General features: G+C 41.8%; 2 protein-coding genes across 8 annotated transcripts in view; one reads left to right on the top strand and one right to left on the bottom strand.

Moving 5' to 3' along the window:
* Positions 1-1,343: 1,343 nt before the first annotated feature.
* Positions 1,344-9,751, bottom strand: TMEM126A (transmembrane protein 126A). 3 transcript variants are annotated; one of them, XM_054813809.1, is made up of 6 exons: positions 9,728-9,751; positions 8,589-8,759; positions 6,657-6,781; positions 3,385-3,578; positions 2,688-2,802; positions 1,344-1,603 (listed from the first exon to the last, which is right to left on the bottom strand). In XM_054813809.1, exons 3-6 carry the CDS (start codon positions 6,770-6,772, stop codon positions 1,399-1,401), a joined length of 630 nt encoding a protein of 209 aa, XP_054669784.1. In that variant the 5' UTR covers positions 6,773-6,781; positions 8,589-8,759; positions 9,728-9,751; the 3' UTR covers positions 1,344-1,398. The 3 variants fall into 3 exon arrangements, with proteins under 3 accessions (XP_054669784.1, XP_054669783.1, XP_054669782.1); XM_054813808.1 differs by lacking the exon at positions 9,728-9,751 and adding an exon at positions 9,131-9,236; XM_054813807.1 differs by lacking the exon at positions 9,728-9,751 and adding an exon at positions 9,039-9,155.
* Positions 9,311-18,845, top strand: part of DLG2 (discs large MAGUK scaffold protein 2) — a 1,065,252-nt gene continuing 1,055,717 nt past the window's right edge. For 2 of the 5 annotated variants that reach the window (XM_054813784.1, XM_054813778.1), the window contains exons 1-2: positions 9,327-9,482; positions 10,187-11,247. In XM_054813784.1, coding sequence (XP_054669759.1) covers positions 11,229-11,247 — 19 coding nt within the window. In that variant the 5' untranslated portion in view covers positions 9,327-9,482; positions 10,187-11,228. Of the gene's footprint in view, positions 11,248-18,845 lie in introns of all 5 variants that reach the window. The other 3 variants (XM_054813780.1, XM_054813779.1, XM_054813806.1) reach the window with 3 other exon arrangements.

The raw sequence follows: 18,845 nt of genomic DNA, 5'->3' as shown, positions 1-18,845 counted from the left end.
TGCAGGGGCTGTGGAATAGATGGTAACATTGAGAATCATCATCAAAAATGGCCCATACAGAAGGTAACATTTGTGGGTTTTTTAGTATTTCTGTTGATTGTTATCTATAGGCAGTCTCAGCATTCTTTTGGCAGTAGTTCAGACTTGTAATCAAGAGCTGGTCACTATAGGTTACATATTGGACACCTGCATTCCTCTAAGAATGCAATAAAAGCTGTTGCTGTGATCCATAGTCTGCAACAGGCTCATTTTTACAAAAACGGTAGAAGAAGGGATACAACTAAAATCTGTTCTAACTCAGATTTTCAAAAAGGGATGCAGTGTTTGCATGGAGTTTGGTGCAGTTCATAGGAGGCCAAGAACTGGTAAAAGCTCATCCTTTGACTTCTCGTGCAGTACAAAGTACATCATACCCCCTTACAAAGTGGAGAACAGGAGGAGTGGTTCCAGATTTCTGTGAGGGCACTCCTTCACGTGTGTGATGATAGAACCTACTGGTGGCATTATGGTGTTCTGCTGAATTTTAAAGCAGTTTCAGTCTTCATTCTTAAACTTTTAAGAACTTTTTTCCCCCCACTTGTTTAAAAAGTACACAGTGTACAATTGAAAAGTTTCCTTTTTTTATAAACACAACATCTTTCTGGCCTAAGGAATGTACAGCTGACCCTTGACATGACCAATGCAGAACACTTAAAATACATATTTGCAATTTGTGTATTCATCAGCTATGCTAGAAACAAATATTGGTCTTAAAAACCACTGAGGAATGGGATTTTTTTCTTGTTACTTACACACTCTTCACCTTTCACCCTAAGAAATTAATACCTAAAAAAATGTGGTTTGTCCAAGTCAGATCATTAAATATCACAGCACGCATTTTCATTACTCTGAGAAGAACTATCACTTGAGTCAATACCAAAATGAAATAGCACATGGAACGGAAGATGGTTTTGAATCTCGCACTTTAAAAAGTGAGAGAAAAATACTGAGAGTTTGAGGAAACTTTAGAAAAAACTGGCCTTGACACCCCCCCCCTTTTTTTTTTGGTTAATTTTATTGAAATCACTGTGGTTTGCATGATAAAGAAAAAACCACCTTTTCCAATAATACTCATTTATAGAGCTTTGAGATGTAGCATCGCCTTAGAGCCAAACACTAAGCAGGCAACAGAAATGGAAATGGCAGGCAAAAAAAGCAAAGAAAAGCACCTGTCCTTACAAAGCTGTTACTCAGGTGATACACAAAGTTGGATGTAATGAAAACCTTAAATTGCATTTAAGTTCAGAACTGAAAAGAATGGCAGTGCAAAGTCTTAACTTTCTATTAAAAAAGACAGCAAGCAACAACTTCTTTCTTTGTTTATTATGGTTACTTATCCAAAGCAATTGAAAAGTTACTTCAGACTTGTAACTCTTCAGGGTCCCTGCTAGCATGCATCCGCTGCAGTATTTTGACATATATTCCGTGATGTTTAGTAGCAAGGTATAATCCAGTTAGAACCTGTATAAGTACACCCAAACTCATCTTTCTAAAGATAGGCTGAGCAGTCATGAACCAGAAGCGTAATAGATTTTCTTTCCCTGGCAAGGGAGATGAAGAATACCTAAACAACATAAACAGTGGTAGAAAATTATTTTTTTTTCCCCCATCCAATTTAAAGATCAAGATTTAATATTAAAAGCCATTAAAAATATTTAGGTAGATATTTATTCTCTCCTAAGTTAAAATCACCTGGTGGAATTGAGCTCTCTGGATAAACGCTATAAACCATCCTGACCACATCACCAATGTCTCGCCAAGACTCACCAACCCCTTGGTGTGCTCTGACCCAATTTGCAGAATGATGCCTGCCAGGGAGCCTGGCTGCTGGGCACTGCCCAGGATCAGTAATTTCTCTCAGCCGTCCGGCCAAACGGCACTAAGCAGCAATCTTCACAGTTACAGACCGGTAGAGGTGGGAAGCAGGAAGCACACCGCTGGCTCATGGAGAGCTTGTTGTCCACCAGGACTCCCAGGTCCTTCTCTGCAGCGCTGCTTCCCAGCAGGTCAACCCCTAACCTGTACTGGTGTCTGGGGTTATTCCTCCCTGGGTGCAGGACCCTACATTTGTCCTGGCTGAATTTCATTTGGTTCCTCTCCGCCCAATTCTCCAGCCTGTCCAGGTCTCACTGAATGGCAGCACAGTCTTCTGGTGTGTCGGCCACTCCTCCCAGTTTTGTATCATCAGCAAACTCTGTCCCCTTGTCCAGGTCATGGATGAATATGTTGAACAAGACTGGACCAAGCACTGACCCCTGGGGAGCTCCACTAGCTACAGGGCTCCAACTAGACTCTGCGCTGCTTTTCCCAACCCCCTGGGCTCTGCCATTCAGCCAGTTCTCAAGTTCTTCACCGCTTGGCAGGACAGCAGCCAGAATTTCAGGCACCCAGGCACATCAGGGGTCCAGCTAAACACAAGTGCTTTACAGTGTATCGGCTTGCCGATCTTGTTTCACTTTGGAGGCTGGGTGTAGCTCTTACCAACTTTGCCTTGTAATTAGATGACCTTAATGTAAATCCCCCTCCACGTGCTAAAACCCTACAAGATGACATGCTTGCCTAGACTGAAAACCCACAGAATTTTAAACTGCAACCTGAAGATTTGATCAACAAATACATTTCACTCATTGGAAGTTAGTAAGACATACCTGGCTGCGAGGCTTGCGTTCATAGGGAGAGCCAGGAAAACAGGATAGAGACCACCCACAACAGCCCCTATTAATCCTCCTCTGACCACAGCGCAGACCTCACAGTTTAGCTCACCTGCATGACAAACAATATTTCACTGTCAATGTCCACATAGCTCCACCACCACATCAATTTATGAGCTGCATGCAACAACCTGGAAACAGGCGCTTGACAGAAATGGCCACACTGTACAGGTATGCAAAGAATTTTGAAAGAAGGACTCTTCATTTGGGGGGGGGTGGAAATCACACACACACACAAAAAAAAAAAATCACTCTTATTCCAACCCATGAAGCATTTATCACCCTAAAGTTGACCTTCAAATGAAATCATACAGATGAGGGAAACTGAACTGCTTTGTTATAGTCACTTTTACGTGACTTTGAAAAAAAAAAAATCAGTGATGTGTAACAGAATTTTTTTTATAAACATACATAAATACACATATCTCTCTTCTTTCCCGCTCAACTTCAAGAACTCACTGCTACTCAATGCACTGGATAATCTGTTTTTCAAACCCTGCTTCACAAACTGAAGTTTTCTAAGACCACAACAGTTCAAGACCACTGTTCTGCGGAGAGGAAAAGCTCCTCTAGTGTTGCATTGTGAGCAGAAAGCAAAGCCCTTTCAAAAAACAAGGAATAATGAGGTTTTTACCTGCAAATAAAGGCTCGCGCACAAAAACTTCATACACCGCTGCTGTTGAAAGGAATGGAATAACAGCCATTGGCAAAGCAGACACCAAGGAAGCCCTTCTGATGTGTAGGATGTTCCTGAAGAAGTTATTTGCTGCTAAACCGCATAAACTTGAGTTTGCTGCAAGGAAGTATGATCCATGATTACAGAGATTCCTGTGAAAGACGGAAAGTTGCTTCAGCAATTGAGAACTGTAAAAAAGTTTGGTTTACTCAACGCTACAATTCACTTCTGAATATCCTACAGTAAGAAGTAAGAGATGTCAATCTCTCGTTGGTGCAAAATGGAGAGTAACTGCTTTCAAAAGCCACCAGTACAGCATCCTTCACCTGAGTTTACACACATCTCAATGAAGATGCAGAGGGGCTGAGAAGCCTTTTCTACTTTATTATGGCTAATGGAAACTTAATGAAATTTGCTCTCCTAATCAGCATGTTTCTGAGACTGTTTTCTCAAAAGAAAGTAAATATAAATATATACATACATATATAATCAAAGCTAGTTCCCGTAATCAGCCTTGTTTCTAGCCTGCTCACCTAAAAGTATAGATTTAGTTTCAACACAAGAGTTTACAGAACAGATCAGGCGGGACAACTACAGCAACTGAGATCTTGCAGTAAGGATCTCGGTAGCTGCTGGCAGATCATTTGTGGTGACCCTGTAAGGCTGAAGGGCTGAAAGCCTTCCTTGCGTGCATGGAACACGTGAATTCGAGGTCCTACCTTGCTGGGAGGCTATGCTAGTTAAAGGTTACATACTGCTTTACAGAACTGGAGCTTCTATTTTTCCCTTGATAACAGAGGGACTGGATTCTGTTATCCACCATGTTTTTAACACACGGTTTAGAGCAGCTACTCCTGTTGCAATCTACTATGGTGAAAGCAGAATAAAACAAAGTCTGCTCAGGAACAGCCAGCAGTATCTTGACAAACAGTTCACGTTTGAGTACATTACATCACAGCAGGTCATGCCAGAGAGGGAATGGGGAAGTGTGACGATTTTACAAGCCTGATGAGTAGTTTGTGATTTATTTCATTTGACTCGCAAAAGAAAGTTGTGCGTTATCTTTAGCTTTATATACCTGGCACGGACAGCTGCTTAGTGGAAACAACTCTTTGCTTTAGCTTTCCACAAATCTAAAATTCCCGGAATGACAACTATTGCCAGGCAGAGCAATTAACTGGAAGGCACTCTAATTCTGAGGCCGTGCCAATATTATTATGTTAAAAATGTAGTTTTAAAATGCATCATAAGTTGGATTTATTGCTAAAGCCCCAAAGAAAATAAAATGCTTAACCGGTCACAAAATTTATGCTAGGTCAAATGTCATATTTATTTGCAAAAATTATCAAATGTGACCATCTCTAAACCATTTAGCAATTAAAATAAATTATTTTTAAAAACCCACCTACTTAAAATTCTTCTACATTTTAATGCTTAGAGTAACATTAAGCACTGACAGATCATACAAAAAAGACTTCAAAGATGTAGGAGATAACCTCACAAAACCTAAAACATTAAAAACAACTGACACCAACTATTTCTCATTTTGAATCGGAAAATACTTTCATTCTTGGTACATACCAGATTTTTGAACATGAAAAGAAGCTACTAACAAGTAGCATCAAGTTTGATGGTATACAGAAAATAACTTTACTGGTCAGACAGCTCTCTTGCCCTTATTTAGAAGCCAGAGGGGTTTTTTTGTGGTATAAAAAGAAATGTGCTTTTCAAATCAGCATTCTCCCAATACTGGATGTCACTCAGAGAACGTCCCCAAGTACAGTTTCTGCAAACCAGCCATTTCATTTAGTTGGTACGTTTACACTCACAGGCAGTGAAATGCATTCATGCGTACACATAAATGTGGAGGACTGAGATTAAAATTTAGCAGTGTATTTAAGAATCCAAAATAGAGCAAATTAACATACCCAGGACGAGCAGCATCTGCTCAGGCTCACTGATGTACAGAACTGCTACACTGCACAAAAGTAAAGAAAGGGAGGATGGAAGGGTTGGGGTCTGGGGTTTTTTGCTTGGGTTTTGGTGAGGTTGTTTGTTTGTTTGTTTTAAATACTAGCTCCCTAGTGTTAAAAACAAGAGCTTTCAGTGAACAAGAACTCTCTCAGTCTGATTGCAGCATGCTTCCTCTTCCCTTCCAGCCATCAGTGACCATCTCCTCTGGACAAACAGTCCTGCCAGAGCAGTTTCAAACAAAGGTGCATGCCCCTGGCAGCTATTTCTTTCCTAGCACCACAGCTTCTATCCAGACATTACCACGTCACTGCTGAGGCATCCGTCTCCCCCTTAGCTCCCCAGCTCTTCTGGGGAAGAAGTGTTGCAAGTTGAACGCGAGGGCAGCAGGTCCTACACAAAGCTGCACCACTGACTGTAATGGGGGGATAAAGCCTTGGTGTTTTGCTTTCTCACCTGTGTGGGGAGGACCTGTGTTATTACTGGCAGTTTGTTTAGCCAGCAATTTAGTCCTTTAAAAAAAAAAAAGAAAAAAAAAGGTTTCTGATTACTCTTATTTATACAGAATTTATCCAAGTTGATAGCTGCGTGCAAACAGCTCCTTAGAGAACCAGCTACGGTCCAGTAAGGTTTTGCAGTGAAATGCAGTATCACAAAACACACAATAAAAGGTTGTTTGTGAGGCCCAGAAGGCATTTGGCTGGTTTTGTGCTGCACAGAGCCCTGCTGATGAGCCTGCACAACTCTGGCTGGCTTGTCCACCACCACCACCTGGATACCTCAGTCTCGCCTTCCTGAAACCAGGAGCAGTGCAGAACGAAATGCAGAAACTAGCAGGTTGATGCACACTTGGTTCTGGCCCCAGGCCAGCCTGGCTGGACACCAGATGACTCCTGCAGAACCACAATGGTATCTGCCTTATGCTCTTCAACATTTTTGTTTCCTAGAAAATTTAGCTCTAGCACAGGACTGTATGAATGCTCAGAGCCAGTGAGGGCTGATCAGCCATCCCAGAACCTTAAGCACCGGGGAGCACATGCCAGAGACCAGCAGTGCAGGACCACAGATAACAGTGAACTAACTGTATTTAAAATACACAAAACAAGTTTTCTGTTCTGGACAATAATAAGCATCTTCACAATTAAATATTTTTGTAACTGCAAGGAAGATTTGCAATACAAGAGTAAGGGAAAAGAAAAGCCTCCAAAAGACTTGAAATGTTTGAGGCATTTATCTTCATTTATTTTACCAGCACTTACTGATCTGCTTTAGGAAGCTCATTGAAAATCTTTTGTATGACTTCCATCCGCTTAAATCTTTCCAAAGATAGTCTTTGCTGCGGAGAATCTAGTTCAAGAAACTCTCTTCCTGTCATCTTGAAGTCCTGGATCGCAAGGAACAAACAAACAAGCATAATCAAAGTTACACAGCCCCAGTATGTACAAGTAAACATTTAGACTCTTTTGGCACTATGCAATCACAAACGCATTTCCTATTTTTCATGGCAGAGTTTTCAGATACAAAGGGCACGATCCAGCTACAGAAGTCTATGATATTTATGACTACATGAACCGTAACAAACTGCTTGCTTTAGTGATATTGCAGCTGTGGTTTGACAACTGCTTAAAGCCAACTTATGTACTTGCTGTGATGAAAACAGACAGTCTCACTCTCCAGCTACTCCTGCCTGAGCACCTCCAACCCTGGGGTCATACAGCAGTTTGGATCAAGAAACCCACAGATGAAAACTGCCCAGAGGAACAACGGGCAGCGTACTTGTTTTTTCCAGCTGGATCACCTTCTAACACAGTGATCCCTAATGCCTGCAGCACAAGGGAGGACGCTAACTGGACAATAGTTTTTGGCAATATTCCAGGTTTAAATTGACTTAACTGTCAAATAGAACCATAAAAAAATAATAAAATCCATACTTTGGATTTTAAAGAAATCATGAAAATATCTACTCTGCTTTTATATTCCACAAATAAAGACTTTTTTTTTTCGTACTCTTAGCCAGAGACACATATCAAGTCAGAAAGCATCCAGTTGTACAGGGTTTTGCTAGCAGGGGGCTGCAGGGGTGGCCTCTGTGAGAAGGTGCCAGAAGATGCCCCCATGTCAGACAGAGCCTGTTCCAGCTGGCTCCAAGACGGACCCAATGCTGGCCAAGGCAGAGCCCAACAGTGACGGTGGTAGTGCCTCTGGGATAAAGAAGAGGTAAAAACTGCTGCACAACAGCAGGCAGAGAGAGAAGTGAGAAGGTGTGAGAGGAACAACTCTGCAGATACCCAGGTCAGTGAAGAAGGGTGAGGAGGTGTTCCAGGTGCTGGAACAGAGATTTCCCTGCAGCCTGTGGAGAAGGCCATGGTAAGGCAGGCTGTTCCCCCACAGCCCATGGAGGTCCATGGTGGAACAGATATCCACCTGCAGCCTGTGGAGGAGCCCACACTGAAGCAGGTAGAGGCACCTGAAAGAGGCTGTGACCCCGTGGGAAGCCCACACTGGAGGAAGCTCCTGGCAGGACCTGTGGAGAGAGGAGCCCACACCGGAGCAGGTTTGCTGGCAGGACTTGTGACCCTGCGGGGGACCCACGCTGGAGCAGTTCGTGAAGAACTGCAGCCCGTGGGAAGGACTCACATTGGAGAAGTTGGTGGAGGACTGTCTCCTGTGGGAGGGACCCCATGTTGGAGCAGGGGAAGAATGTGAGGAGTCCTCCCCCTGAGGAGGAAGGAGTGGCAGAAGAGGAACTGACCACAACCCCCATTCCCCGTCCCCCTGTGCCACTGCGGGGGAGGAGGGAGAGAAATGGAGAGTGAAGTTGGGCCCAGGAAGATGGGAGGGGTAGGGGGAAGGTGTTTTTAAGACTTCGCTTTATTTCTCATTATCCTACTCTGATTTGATAGACAATAAATTAATTTCCCAAGCTGAGGCTGCTTTGTCTGTAATGGTAATTGCTGAGCGATGTCCCTGTCCTTATCCTGACCCATGAACTTTTAATCACACCTTCTCCCCCTGCCCTGCTGATGGAGGGGGAGTGAGAGAGCGGCTTGGTGGGCTCCTGGCAGCCAGCCGAGGTCAACCCACCACAACAATTTTTGATTAAGCCTGGTATTTAGCGATTAAAATGCTTTTTCTAGATGTTTTTTCCCCAGAGGAAAGTTTCCCAGACTTACTTTGCTAGTTGCACTTACCTTAAGTTTCTTTTACAATTCGAAGCCCGTGCCCTGCAGCCTATCTACAGGATCGCGCTTGCGTGGATTCAGGCTTGGCGGGCTGCAGGACCTCACCCGGGATCAGCGGGGCTGCTGCCAGCCTTGAGGTCTCTCACCGTCCCGTCTAGGAGGAGGGTCTCCAAACTTGTTCTTTAGGTAAACCACAGGCATTACGTCATGGAGCTGTAAGTACCCATGACGTACATACGGACCCCTCACACACAGCTGGAGGTCCCCCAGCCCCCCGGAGCCCGGTTCAGGGCAGAAGCCCTTACACCGGGAGGCTGCGGCTCACCCCACCAGCCTTTAAACCCCGACGAAAGCCGTTAACAGCCGTTAGCGACCGTTAGCAACCGCCGTTAACCCCCTCGGCGCCGCCCTCGCACCACGTCCACCCTCCCGGCCTTCCCGCTGGGGCCAGGCTGCGACCTGCACGACCTTGGGCTCTCCCCGCCGGGGCCGGGCTCCGACCTGCCCGACCTTGGGCCGTCCCCGCCCCGCCGGCGGCCCAGTCTCCTTACCGAGCCGCTCCCGCCGAGAAGGCCCCACCACCTACAACATGGCTCCTCCCACCTCACGCCTTTGTGGGCGCCGCCATCTTGCCCACTCACATGACCCAGGGCTTCAGAGGACACCTTTGATTGGGCGTTCCCCGCCGGCCCAGCATGGCGGGTTTCCATTGGCTGCAAGCCGGCGGGCGGGGGGTCAGCGCCCGGCCCGGTGCTCGTTGCTAGGGGCGGCGGATGGCGGCGGCGGTGGCGGCTCCTCCATGGAGACGGGGCTGAGCGGGGACCCTGCAGCCGGCGGCCGGGACGCGGGGACTCCCCCTAGCGGAGCGACGAGCCTTCGATGGGGGGAGGCCCAGTCCTCGGGGTAACCCGCTGACCCCCTCCCCTCACCCAGGCTTCAGCACCCCGCGCTGGGCGCTGCCTGCGGCCCCCTCCCCTCAGCCCTGCGCCCCTTTCCCGCTTGCCCCCCTCAGCCCCTGCACCGCCCGCTCCCCTCCCGCCTCGCCGCTCGCTTCCCTCTCCACCAGGCCCTTTGTGCTCCCCGTCCTGTCCCCATCTAGCCCCCCTCGCCCCGGTTGCGTCTCGCTTCGCCTCAGCTCCATCCCCTACCTCGTCCCCTCAGCTCCCGCCTGTCCCTCAGCAACCCGGGGCAAATCGTCCTCTTCCTTAAACCCGGCCCGGCTCCTCCAGTTCCTCTGCACCCCATCCCAGTCCTCCACCGACCAAGCCAGCCCTCTCTGCCTTCTCCCGCTTCAGAAAGCAACAGACAGTCCCCTTTGGACCGGGAGAAGCGAGGTGGGAGGGGAGAGTCCCTGCTTGGAGGGAAGCGGGGACAAACAGATCCCAATTGTGAACATTAAAGAGCAAAACAGAGCCGCCCCCCTTCACAAGTACAGTTTCCATCTCCTAAAGACGACGATGCAAAGCCAAGCCCTGTCATGTGCATCACAGCTCCTCATGCGGGGAAGGGAAGCGTTTGGAGCTTGTCCACCTTTTTCATACTTTTTCTTAACGAGCTAGATGAGGAAAATCTATCCTGTTTCTGTTTCTCTCTTTTTGTTTTTCCAGAAAAAGGGAGAGAGAGAGGCTCATATTGAAGCCAACCAGCTGCGCTTCTGAGTGGGAAACTCTGGACTGATCTCATGACTTGCTTTTTATTTCATTAATACTTCATTATCTCTGAAAATGAACCTTTTGTGAAGCTCTTCTCCTAACTCTCCTTATTCCTCTTTCACGAAGTGGCTGCTGAGCAAGGGAAGAAATGGCATGAAGTAAATGACTCCAGTATAAAGCAATCTGCTTTGCCAAAGTGCCCGGTGAGCAGCACTGTCACTTTAATAATTCCAGGTCAAGGGATTGCTTTCCTCATTTTCAATCCTCTCTTTTAATACATGGGAGGATCAGAGGGACATTAAAAACTGTAAGGCTGGGTGGCTTGCAGATAATAAAAATGAAAGTGGCTGGCCAGTGACTTCTCTTGACTAAAAGGGTGATATTTGAAGGCTGTTCTCTGGTGAGGAAAAAGGGACCTTTTCAGTCTGCTGTGTAGTCACCTAATACATAGCTAGCAGAATTCATTCAAGAAGTGAAAGAAGTTAAAGAGTCACTTTGGATTGTTTTTGTCTTCCTCCTTATTTGGATTATTTGGGCATTTTTGTCCTGCAAATAATATGTTTTTGAGCATGTACAGGTGGAATATTAAGACAGCTGCCTAGAGATGGACTGTGCCTTAATTGTATTACATAAAACCTTTTAATTTTCAAACTTTGCTGCCAGAAGAGGAGTTATAATAAGGTTTTATATTGCCAAGGAACATTTTCTCCTGTATTTTTATAGATTCAAATATATTTTAAAGAAATTGAAAACATCTCTTAAATCAAAAAGCTTCTTTTTTTCCCTTTTTTTTCTTATTTGTGGGAAGCATCAGAAGTCCAATACAAGAAAACAGCAAGTATTGCTAGAAATGAAGATTGAAGCTGCATTTCTTAACTGAACTGTAAAAGTGTTTTGCAATAGATAGCCAGTTCCTGACCTCACAAAGTGTTCCAGTAGTACGTCGTTAATACCTGTAAATAAGTGCTTGCAACCAGATTCAGAAGTAGGAAGAAGAATGCCAGTCAAGAAGAAAGGTGGGCTATGAAGCTTCATATCTCATATTGCGTCTCCATTTTGTTAGACTGTTGATTTCTAGTACTTACAATTTCAAATTAAAAGTGTTCTAATGGGGGATTGAAATTGTTTTTCTTTTGTGCTGAAAATGGGAGAAAAATCTGTGCATTTACAATAATAATTTTTAAAAGTCTTATGTCATGTTTTAAGACTTGTCATGTCAAATTTGACCTGAAACAGTTATTTTGTAGAGATCAGCCATCAGAGATCTTGAACAGACACCAAGAGAAAAGCTTGGCATTTAATTTTGTGAGAAGCTTCTCTTACAAACGCTAGTGAATTTTAAAATCATGGGTTTAGTCTATTATCTATTCTTTATATGTTTGGCGGATAAACATCAGCCATCAGTAGCAGCATAACTAAATAACAAAGTTTCAAGGCTAATTTTAAATAAAAGTTATGTGAGCTGTGTTTTGAAAGTGATTTGAACGTGTTTTTTAAAATGTGATTTTAACTAATTTTGATTTCCATGCTTTATACAATATAAAATTACTACATTTATGACTGTAGTATGGCAGCATTTAAGAAAAGGCAACCAGCCTGACGTTTTGCCCCTTCTCGCCTAAAGTTTGTGATTACAGCAAATATAGAAGCAGCTTTGGAAAATGTGGTTTCCAGTGTTCCAACAAGAATTGGGGAATATATGAGGACAAATTCTTACTGTGAAAACATTTGGAGCTCTTAGGTTATTTCTGGTTCCTTGCAAATATGACACCGATTTAAAATTTCAGAATATGCTAGTAGAATAAATGGCATGTGAACTTTTTCTATTCGGCTCATCTTTCCAGATGTCCCCAGATCTGATATATCCCTTGATCTGATGATACCAAAACATGGGGGAAGAAGCACAAAGTGAATGTTACACAACAGAAATGGGGACATAGTCGATGTGACTATGGATTCTTTTCCTTGTAGGAATAATCCTTCGGTATAAGTTAACATTTACTATGTAAATAATGATAAAAACACGCAGATTACCAGAATTATTTTCATACAAAAAACAGTAAATGGGATTTTATGACTTTGTGATTGTATTTTAACAGACGACAGTGTAGAAACAAATTTTAAAAACTGAAATATTTTAATGAATCGTATTGTGATTCATGTAATTACTAACAGTTATGTGTAGTAAAGAGGGGAACGTGTATGGAGGAGTACCGTCCATTAATAATTCATCCTACTGTGCTGTAAACAGGTCACCCTGATGTACTGTGAGGCTTGCATACTCTACCTGTTTACAGAAGGAAAATTAAGACCGTCTTTTCATATTTTAAGTCTTAATCCTGAATTAGGTGATTTACACTAAGGATGTTTCTTTGCAGAATGTTTAGCTGTAATTCAGTTTCAAAATACTTGCTCCAGGATTTTTTTGGGTGAAATCTTATGGGCTCCTTTGTGCAGGAAGTTAGATTGGCAATCATAGCGGTCCCTTCTGGCCTTAAAAATCTGCGGATTTCCTGTTTATTTCAAGACAGTCTGGGTCAGTCTTAATGTACATCAAGGCTTTAATTTCTTCTTCTGTCTTATGAGGATATATATTTTGACAATTTTTAAGTATAAGTTCAAGAGACCCAAATATCCTCCTTGAAATACTTTAAACTGTCACATCAGTCAGTGCACTGAAGTTGCCAGTGTGAATGTATTTGAGTATTAAAAGGCTATTGTTAAAAATGTATTTAAGCATGTAAATTGCAGGATTAAAAATGTTAGCAAATCAGCGACTTTATTATTATTTTGAATGACTTGTCTAGTCCATGCAATAGACGTTAACTTTCTAAATGTAATTACAAGCATGCTGGCAACTTGAAACACGCTACCATTTTAAATAAAATCTGCTATTGTTACAAGTAATCCCTAATAATCCTATAAATATTAGGGAGATTGAGGGGATTTTTCCCTGTTTCCCCCTCATTTATTTGCTTTATGCTTTTGACAGCACTTTGTGTCTAACTAGTTTCATATTTCTGTTGATGATTTATTTTCCCTTTCTGGTCTTATGTATCTGGGAGCTCATGTTTACTGTCTTTCCTACTCATGCCATCTGTAGAAATCTCGGTGGGATACTCTCTTCTAGGCTGTGCAAAAGTATGTATTTGAATAGCAGCATTAAGGACAGGATTATCCCTCTCCCTTTCAGCACTTTTTATGTGTTACTATTTTGGATTTGATCAAAATATTCTTCTAAAATCAGTATTGAGACAGAGAAACCTGTAGAAACAAGTTTTAAAATATCCTGATATTTATCACTGGAAGTTGTTACCAAAACACTGCTTCCTTTGGCATTGACCCGTTCTGGGTCTGCTAAAGAACAGTGAATGCATTCTGAGAATTTGCCTTTGAAAGAGCTCTCACATCCAGCACTGGTCTTCAAATTTCACATAGCTTTGGACCTAATTTACACTTTACCTTACTGCTTGATACGATGCCTGCCATCTTGCTTTTAAAAGTCTAGGCCTGTTTAGTCAGGAAAAAAAATGGTTTACTTAATAGTAAAAAACATATACACCTTTGAGGAAGGATTGATTTCTTATGGATGTGGAAAAAAGGTTTGCTACTGGTTCTGATCATGTTTGTGTCAGTATGTGATTGACCTTGCCTGATGTGCTAGAGTGAGAGGATATTGTTTTCTCATTTCATTCTGGAGGGAGATAAGGCTCCACATTCCCAAGAAGAAGTTGGCGTGCTTGCTGTCAGTCTCAGAAAAAGAAAAAAAAAAGAAAAAGAAAAAAATCAAAGCTGGGAAGGGAGAGGGGAGTACTCTGCAGGCATTGAATGTGCTCCCTTAGATAGGGGACGAGACGTTGTATGGGTTATTGCACTATTGCCGTGTGATTAAATGGATAGCTATTCTCTTTGGCTTTTGGTTGCTCATCTTTCTCTTAAGTACACTTAAAGTTTTAAATCAAACGAGACATTTGATTTTAGTTAAAAAATTATTTGTTGGACAGTGCCATTTAGAGACAATATGGGATGAACAAATTTGAGAAATAAGTTCATTATTTTTGCTTAATTTTTACTTTACTTTCACAAACAAACTAGGATATGGTTGAATACAACTATTCATAACAAATTTATGGAACTTCTTGAGGAAAGCTTCGCTTCAAAGTACAATAGAACAGAAGAAGTGAGGTCAGGTTACTAAGTGAAGTCAGGTTTTTCTGTGTTTTTAGATGTCTTCTCTCCTTCCCTCCTGAGTTACTTAGCCAAGTTGATTTCTGCTAACTGTAAGGGACTATATTTAGATCTGTAATTGCATGTATTTTGGATTCATCTACAGAATAGTTAAAAGCATAAAATGTTACTGTAATTCATGCATGTCTTTCACAGTGACAGAAAGAACTAATTAGATCCATGCTCCTCTGTGATAGAGACCAGATTCCGGTTACTGGAACCCTGCGTGTGATTCATACGAGATGGCAGGAACCCCCACATCTAGATGCCTGGCTGCACATGTGCTTCTAGACTGACCCTGTCACCATCTTTACACATCTAGCTATGTCTAGGAAGTAAGAAATACTTGGATGTTGGGATTTATACTGCCCTCATCCCACCTTCTGCCTCTGAGAGTGAGGGGAATTGTGTCTTTTGCCAGATGAAACCTGTGGGCTGCTATTAATATCATCTTGACTCACTCTACCTGGTAGCCAGTTTATAAAGGCATGCTGATTCTATTTGTCATGGAATAACTGTTTTCATCATATCTCTTATATAAAGAAATGTTTTCAAGGACATGTTTTATTAAGCGAGAATTAAAAAAAAGTCTCAGTCTGATCCCATGTGGACTACTTCTGTGCCGTGGAGAAGAATCTGACAGATAGGCTTTATGAAATGCTAGATTTTGTAGGGTAACGCTAACTTTATGTGGCTGGTCTGTTGAAAGGAAGGGGTCTAAAACCAACTCAGCAGGAACTTTTAAAGCAAAGTTCATAAAGGACCAGACAACGCTAGCTCCCATTAATGCATTGGAGTTTTTCATGCCCTGTATCTCTTTAAAACTGGCAACTTTTTTTTAGATAACAAAATTTAATTTTAAGAACATAACTTTTTGTGCTCAAAAATCTTAGTGAATGTAGTTGTAGGCTCCTTACAGCTTAGAGCAGGAAATCCAGGATGTATTGGAGATTTTTTTTCCCTTTTACTTCTAAGTCATTGGTATTACAGACTTTTTGTCCTTCTAATTGCTGAATAAGTATTCTCAAATAAGTACATGGCTAAAAGGCCACATTTTTCACTCCAAGTTCTGTTCAACTCCCTCTCAGTTTTTACAGTGAATTGACTGGGAGCAGTGCAAAGTTGTAGGTTATGTTTACAGACTGCAGAAAGAACAATTTTAGTTTTCCAAGAGTTAAACAAACAAGTGGCAGAAAATTGCTATCTAAACTTTGCCAACTTTCACCATAAAGCTTTGATTTAAAGATGTAGCTGCTTTTATGGCAGTAATCTTTTTTTCCAGCCAGCCATTGTTTCCTCTGTGAGAAACAGTGAGATATTTTGCACACAAAAGGACTATAGGAGCAGGCATAATACTGTACACGTCTTTGTTATATAGATGCAGGCTTCAAAGCTAAGTGGACTCTGGACTGGGAACAGTGAAATTTATATTCTTTTTCCAGCTATACCATTGCTCTGGTATTTGTCAGATGTTCAATGCAGATCCATCCCATTTTAGTTGCCTTGCCTACGCGGGTTGCTGAGCTTGTTGTCTTGGAGGGTTTCTTTGGTCAGCAGAGAGAGATCCACTCTCAAAGGGCGTTTTAACCCACCTAAAATCTGAACTGTCTTCTTGACAATTGTCATCTTCTCTCTCTCTCTCCGTAGACTATAGAGGGAGCATAGGGTAACCGCACTGAGTCACTTGCCTCAGTTAGACAATGTCTCAGTCTCTCATATAAATTTTAGTGGAAAAACCATCTCTTTGTCTGAGATCTTTATGAGAGCTGATGTTATGTGTTCTATGAGTGCTATAAATTAACACTATTCATTTTTTTGTGGGGAAAAAAGTGTTATAAATTATTGTACTGTTAGTCACTAGAACTGGAGGCAACCATACTGTTGATACAGACACAAGAGAAAGCTGTGCATCCTCCTTCATTCCTCTTAAATGCATATTGCACACTATTGTAAAGGTGTCTTACATTATAAGCATATTTTTTTCCTTGTTATCCTCTCTTATTTCTTTCTGAATTTGTTGCAGATGCCCAAGCTAGATGTCAGAGGGTGACCATGGGGAGAAAGCTGAATTTGTAACTAGTGGTCAAATGTGATAAAAGATGATTTTGCAGTCCCCGCTTCAGCAAAATAAGAAAAATCTGCCTTACTCAGATTTGCTTATCATACCAGGTTCTTGCTTCTTACAAGTATTTAAGGTCTGTTTCACTATGGTATCTTCTTGTATTTACTGTAGATTAGAACAGTGCCAAACAACATCTTTATAAAAACAATGGTCATGTTTTCTCTTGGCATATTCATCCCAGAAATAGCCAGCGAAGCTGCCTTGACCTGATGGGTGATGACAGTAGTAACCAACATAGGAAATACGTGAGGAAACAATTTGCTTTTTAATGGCCGTGGTCCAGAGGAGCTTTTGGTGGCATTAAACTCTCTTCAACTGGACAAGTTAGTGCACATGTCCTTAAGTCTGTCTTCATTGTGGGGATGAAGAGGTCAATGCTTCCTTCAAAACACATTTATCAGGGAACTGAATCATGTAGAGTTTCCTGGAAAGGGAATCTGGACAATTTATGGTTTTACAAAAAGAAAACAATATTTTATGTTTTACAATGCTCTTCTCTCCCCTGGCTGTGTGGCATATATCTTGTTATGCTGTAGTGGAATAATTCAAGTCACCTTCCAATTCAGTCCTAGGTGTTGTGCACTACAATAATACTGCCTTGCAGATGGATGCTTGCTGAGCTGTCCTTTTAACAAAAAACAAACAAACAAACAAACTAAAAGCACCACAAACAAATCCGGAACAAAACTTTGCAGATCTACAGATTCAGTTGTTTAATGTCCAAAATGTAGAATAAATTTTCTGTTGTTGCCTGGAGGCGCGTGTTTTGTTTATTAATTCAGAGACTCTAGTTTAATACAAAAGTTCTTAAATGGAAAATTCCAATGTAAATGTGAGAAAATGTAAGACCATAATGCGTATTTTGGTAATAAATAAAGGCAATTTAATCTCATTCCATTTTATTTTTTTTGCATCACTAGAAAAATGTTAGTATTACTGAATTAGATCTGGATTTTCTTAATTCCACATTGTTTTCTTTCATGTGATATACTACTTCTTTTGTATGAGTTTGGAAGTTATTTATTCTTGAACAGACATCTTTTTGTTAGCTTTCTGTCTCATTCCAATTTTCACATTTATGTTAATTTTGATGTTGAATGTTCTCTTAAAGCAAAAAAGCCAACCCAACACAGCAACTGTATTAAGTGTATAACTCCTGGTTTTTACTGTTGCAACTATATATTACGTTCCACTAGTTTTGTGTATTACATACAGTTAGATTGTAAGCACTTCAAAGCAGGGCTCTTTAATAATTTTACACTGTTAAGATGTCAATTTACAATAACTCTACCGCATAAATAAGAGGTTTTCAGTTGGTGCTACATCATTTTGGGTGTTTGTGGCTTCATTTTTCATTTTGTCTTCAGATTTGCCTTGTTGATTTAATATTAGCATTTTTACACGTAGATTTTAACATTGTGGCACTTGAAAGGCAGAAACAAGAAGTTCAGGTGAAGCTACTTGTATATGTAGGGTTTCTTCGGTTTTAGGAGGAGTCTCAGGGCCCCGCAATCTGCTCTCTCTAGTGTCTGAGACATGAACAGTCTGCGTGGCCAGGTCAAGAAATTAGAGAAAGGATCACTAACGAGCAGGCCCCGCGTTACCTTCAGTGCAGCTGGGAAAAAATAGCTCACTGAAAAAAAAGGAACGGCCCTGGGGGGGTGAGCAGTCGATGTCAGCAGATGCTGAAGCCCTTCGGTGGTCCCTGAAAAGAAGTGATGTGGTGGAAAGAATCCAGGTCCCAGACTGAGCCACTGATAGTGAAGAAATAAGCAGACTCTTCCTTATTATGGTAAAGCCTGACACATAAGACGAACAGATTGTACACTAAGTATTTTTTCAAGATTTAATTGTAGTTTACAGGAAGGGGTGAGTAGAGGAGAGGTATCTGTGGGATTGCAGGGGTTGCGTATTCCCATCCGGGGCACTAAGGCAGGAAGACAACTTGGTTTTCAAGATGCTTTCTGATAAGCAGAAATGCTGGAGAAAAGTTTGTGGGTTTATGTTGAGCCAGTCACTAACTGATCATTATATAGTTATCCTATTCCTTGGGTAAGTATGGTTAGTCAAGTTTAAAGGGATATATTTAAAAGTAAAAAATACATAAAAGTAGCAGTTTAACAGAATTAGTGCATGGTTACATGTTGTAAAATCAAGCGTCAAGTTACTTAGACAACAACCTTACATCAATAATTGAAATATTTCTGGAGCCATTTTTCCTTATAGCAGATTAGACAAAAAATCTGATTCTTAACAAACAAGCAA

This window comes from Grus americana, chromosome 1 (genome assembly GCF_028858705.1).
Source record: "Grus americana isolate bGruAme1 chromosome 1, bGruAme1.mat, whole genome shotgun sequence".
In the NCBI taxonomy this organism is placed as follows: Eukaryota; Metazoa; Chordata; class Aves; order Gruiformes; family Gruidae; genus Grus; species Grus americana.
Note: the sequence above shows the minus strand (reverse complement) of the source record. Positions and strands in the feature narration are given on the sequence as shown.

Coding starts and splice junctions, on each gene's coding strand:
- TMEM126A (XM_054813809.1), bottom strand. CDS start 6,772: ATGACAGGAAGAGAGTTTCTTGAACTAGATTCTCCGCAGCAAAGACTA. Junction 3,579..6,656: donor GAGCTTCCTAAAGCAGATCA/GTAAGTGCTGGT, acceptor CGTCTTTCACAG/GAATCTCTGTAATCATGGAT. Junction 1,604..2,687: donor AACGCAAGCCTCGCAGCCAG/GTATGTCTTACT, acceptor TATGTTGTTTAG/GTATTCTTCATCTCCCTTGC.